At 36.0% G+C, this 4,725-nt stretch overlaps 1 protein-coding gene across 1 annotated transcript; it reads right to left on the bottom strand.

Moving 5' to 3' along the window:
- Nucleotides 1-1,019: 1,019 nt before the first annotated feature.
- LOC102666731 (40S ribosomal protein S11-like) lies at nucleotides 1,020-3,365 on the bottom strand. The gene is made up of 5 exons (XM_006575819.1): nucleotides 3,304-3,365; nucleotides 1,988-2,137; nucleotides 1,784-1,869; nucleotides 1,650-1,711; nucleotides 1,020-1,142 (listed from the first exon to the last, which is right to left on the bottom strand). Exons 1-5 carry the CDS (start codon nucleotides 3,363-3,365, stop codon nucleotides 1,020-1,022), a joined length of 483 nt encoding a protein of 160 aa, XP_006575882.1.
- Nucleotides 3,366-4,725: the final 1,360 nt, after the last annotated feature.

Genomic DNA, 4,725 nt, shown 5'->3' with positions numbered 1-4,725 from the left:
TACTAATTATAGTACATAATCAGTTATGGGGTGAGGAATGTAGGGCTAGCTCGTTTCCTTTTTTAAAAAATGCAAAAAATGAGAGGCTAAACACAAACATACACCAAGTCTTTTGCTATTATGAACTCAAAAGTAGTACTGCTATTATGATCCTGATTCAATCATGTTGAAGTTAATTGCTAGTTTGTAGTCGAATTTTGTTAATTACTTTTTAGATATTAATTACTAGTATAGTAATTTCCCTTATTTTTTTTGAATTTTATGAGAGTGTAAAGAATTTTTGTAAAAAAAAAGTGTAAAGAATATGATATTTCATACTATTATTATATGATAACATGAGGACTTTTAGTGATGAAAAAGGTATTTATTAAAAATTTTATATTGATAAGTGTGGCATTATCTGTTTTAAATTGTATTGTATGATACTAAATCGTGGATGTGTTTGGTTGTATGAACACATGAAACTGCTGCAAGCAAGTACTCAATGGTTGTTGTTTCATCTGACTAAGTTTTCAATGTTCTAAAAAGTATTTCTGTCAAGGTCTTGTTGGTAGGTAAATACTGAACCTGTAGACCATGCCCAACAAGCCAACAGGGCAACAGAGAATTACCCAAATTCACTGTGTTTTAGTTATTTGTGCCACTCAGGATAATGTTAGAGTCTTAAAATGTATCCTAAGGTGTTTTGAGAAGGTTTCTGGTCTTAAGATAAATTATTCTAAAAGCCATTTCGGCTGCCTGGGCAAATCAGAGGGCTGGTGCAGGGATGCAGCTCAATTTCTCAATTGTACTCAACTGGAATTTCCTTTCTCTTATCTTGGAATTCCAATAGGGGTGAGTGCTAAAAGCAGGACTGTATGGCAGCCTATTATAAGGAACTTTGAGGCCAAGCTTGCAAAATGGAAGCAAAGATGTCTTTCTATGGGTGGCAGAATAACTCTCATTAATTTAGTTTGCTATCTTTTTTTAGGAACCCTAAAAAAGTGGTGCAAAAGATTGTCTCTATTCAAACAAATTTTCTATGGGGAGGTCACCTTGAGGCCAACAAGATCCCTTGGGTGAAGTGGGACACAGTTTGCCTTCCTAAAATAGTGGTTATAGGTGAAAACCAAATCAGCAATCATCCTTTCAAACACACAGTCCTAAAATCATTAATACTAAGTAAGCTCATGTTTTAACCAGTAACCAACAAGTCACATGTACCAAACACACTCAAAGCATGCATGGAACTTGCTCTGTTGCAGGGCTCACATGTACCAAACACACATTAACAACATTTAAACATGTCAAGATAAAGAGTGAATTGCGGGGCTCATTTCATGATTCAAATTTTATTTTATTTTATTTAACAAACTCGTCCAGTAATAAACCACGAATCAAACAAATGGTGAACACTCAAACCATCAACTTCATGAACTAAAGAGCAACTACAAACGAACAAAATACAAATACATCCCGCAACATCAAATGACTCAAATCCATTGCTTCAAAATACAAATACCCAAAGGAACTACAACACATCATATTTTAATTATTAGCAACAAGCATATTCTCATCTTGGTAAGAAGCACGAATAGAGATGCATATACTCACCGATTGTCAATTGTCGTCAGTGGCGAAGATATTCCTAATTAGCACTGATTACTAACCAGCACACAGAACACAATCAACAAAGAACCTTGACAGCGACTAAAGAAGACGAAGAAATCACCTGAGCAGCAAAGTAGACATGATATATACAAAGTTAAGAAATTGGTTTCGAAACATGACAACAAAGACATACCTTCGATGGCTTCCCTGGGAGTCTTGAAGCCAACCACAATGGACTTCCAAAATCGATTCCCACCCTTTCCGGGACTCTTTCCTTTCCTAGTGACCAAATGTTAAAACGAGGAACGCCTAAAGTTAAAACGAAAGGACGTACCTCAATGATAAGTGGCAGAGACGAAATCCACAAAGACGAACTCCACAATGTGGTTGTAGTCACGGAAGCGCAGGCCAATTTGCGACAAAGATGAACTCAGGCAGAAGGAGAAAGAAGAAGAACTCCCTGGGAGTCTTAAAGCCAACCACAATGGACTTCCAAAATCGATTCCCACCCTTTCCGGGACTCTTTCCTTTCCTAGTTTTCTTCGAGCTGCGAAAGTGACCAAATGTTAAAACGAGGAACACCTAATGTTAAAACGAAAGGACTTACCTCAATCGATAAGTGGCAGAGACGAACTCCACAAAGACGATCTCCACAATATGGTTGCAGTCACAGAAGCACAGACCAGTTTGCGACAAAGACGAACTCAGGCAGAAGGAGAAAGAAGAAGAACGATAGGGTTCAAGCACGCGGGTTGTGCAATTTCAGATTTTTAATTTATAATCATAACAACATCGGTTTTTTAAAAATAACCGATGTTAACATCAACTCGTTAACATCGGGTTTTCCCAAACCGATGTTAACAACTCAATATTAACATCAGTTTTTCCAAAACCGATGTTAACGACTCAATAGTAACATCGGTTATTTAAATAACCGATGTTAATATCGAGTAGTTAACATCGGTTTGGGAAAAACCGATGTTAACTAAGTCTACTTATTTACAAAAATGCCACCACGCTTTTGTTAACATTGGTTTTGTGAATAACCGATGTTAACCGTGCGATGTTAAATCTAAAAATTGTAGTAGTGTGAGTGAGTGTATGCAATGTATATGTGATTATGTGAATGCTAATGCACTTTTTCTACCCTACATAATACTAATGCAATACATACAAATGTTAATGCAATTATATATCTCCACCTTTTGGCATAACAAGGCTAAAAGTCATAGACGTTAATAGAATAAACAGAACAACATATGATGAGAAAAGAGAAAATACCATAGCATTCCATTCATTAAAAAAACATTACAGTTTAAACCTTAAACTATTATTAGAAAACTTATCTTCTTAATCAGAGACACAAAAACAAACAAAAACATAAGCAGAATTGGGAAACAAACAGACAACAGAAACAAACACTTAAAACACGACTAAGCTTCATCCTCATCGGGGTTAAGGAGGTTCCTAAGGGTCAACCTAGTTTCTATGTTTTCCATTTGGGTAGTGATGTTATCTAGTGAATAGTGAACTTCAGCTGAGTGCTCTCGATGGAGGTGAAGCATAGTGTCCATCTTCTAAATCATGAATGACTCAAAACGACTTCATTGACATGCAGACTCTTGTGGAGCTTCAGCTTCAGCATCTTCATTCATCTATTCAAAGTTTCCTGTTGTTGGCTCTCCAACCATTTTCCACTCATGGTCGACAAACCTCATTTCAATCTTCTTGAGATGCCTTTCAGTAATCTCATTAAATGCTTTGGTGAAATCCATTATCTCATTAGATACATTAACATTGAAATAGTCAATGAATCTTGAGGCAAGCATGACAAGGAAATTCATAGTCCACTAACCGACGAATCTTTAACATGATGTCTTCTATCAAAAGTACCCAATTCATTTTGATACCTAATTTCAAACCATAAACAATATGCAAATCATCGTCAGTTACCTGAGCATAATTACTTGACCTCGAAGTGAGAATGTAGGTAATGAGATAGACTAGCATTGTGACCTCGGAGTGAATTTTAGCTATGGTTTAGCCCACTAATACAAGATCAAGTCCAAGATTCTCCAATAAGTGTGCTTAGGTGTCATGAGGCATGTAAAGCATGAAGGACATGCACAAAGTGTGACTATATGATGTGGCAATGGGGTGTAGCAAGCAAATGTTCACCTCCCCCTTAAGATGGTCCAAAATTTAATTGGATTGAGCTTCTCCTAATTCAATTCAATTTACACACACATATCAAATAGTACACTTAATGCATGTGAAATTACAAAACTACCCCTAATACAAAAACTAGTCTAGGTGCCCTAAAAAAAATCCTAAATTACTAGGGTACCCTCCCTACACTATGGAGCCCTAAATATAAGGCCCAAAAATAATGAAACCCTAATCTAATTTATACAAAGATAAGTGGGCTCATACTTAGCTCACGGGCCCAAAATCTACCCTAAGGCTCATGAGAACCCTATGACCTTCTCCTGCATCTCTGGCCTAATCTTCTTTGAGTCTTCTATCCAATACCCTTGGGGGATAGGATTACATCAGGTTCAATGGGGTTAATTTCAACAGTCAAATCTTTAGGAATCCAGATACATTTTCCTTTACGAATGTCAAATCTCTTAACGTAGCATTTATAAGATGTATGTCCTCTTTTCATACAATAATGACAGGTCTTTGCATTAGGCTTAGAATGCACTATGTTCTTATTTTTGGATACCTTCTTTGGATTCACCCTTTTGGAGGATGCAAACTAAGTTTTCTTAGAAAAGGTAGTTTGCTTGTTATATCCCAAACTAGTCTTGTCGGTAGTATGCTTTTGCACACTAAGCAAATGATTAAGATCACTCTTTCCTTTGTTCAATTTTCAAAAAAGATTTATAAGATAGCAAAGCTAGAATTGAAACTTCATACGTTCTGCATAGTGATTATTTTTTAACTTTTCAACTCAATTTTCAAAGATTTATAATCATCCATATTAAGAGTGGTAGAAGCACAAACACAACCAATGACTTTATAGCTTGAAACAAGTTTTTCATTTTCTTGCCTCAATTTATCCAGCTCACTGTGTTGAAGAAAATTAAGGATATGCATTTTAGATAACTTTTCATCATTTTGTTTAAAAGA

This window comes from Glycine max, chromosome 2 (genome assembly GCF_000004515.6).
Source record: "Glycine max cultivar Williams 82 chromosome 2, Glycine_max_v4.0, whole genome shotgun sequence".
In the NCBI taxonomy this organism is placed as follows: Eukaryota; Viridiplantae; Streptophyta; class Magnoliopsida; order Fabales; family Fabaceae; genus Glycine; species Glycine max.
This window is presented reverse-complemented; position numbering and strand designations above follow the sequence as displayed.

Excerpts from the sequence above, each read along its gene's own strand:
- LOC102666731 (XM_006575819.1), bottom strand. The coding sequence starts at position 3,365 with ATGGATTTCACCAAAGCATTTAATGAGATTACTGAAAGGCATCTCAAG. Across the intron at positions 2,138-3,303 it reads CTCAAGAAGATTGAAATGAG|CTCGAAGAAAACTAGGAAAG; the intron begins GTTTGTCGACCA and ends TCACTTTCGCAG. Across the intron at positions 1,712-1,783 it reads TCCCAGGGAAGCCATCGAAG|GTGATTTCTTCGTCTTCTTT; the intron begins GTATGTCTTTGT and ends TTTGCTGCTCAG.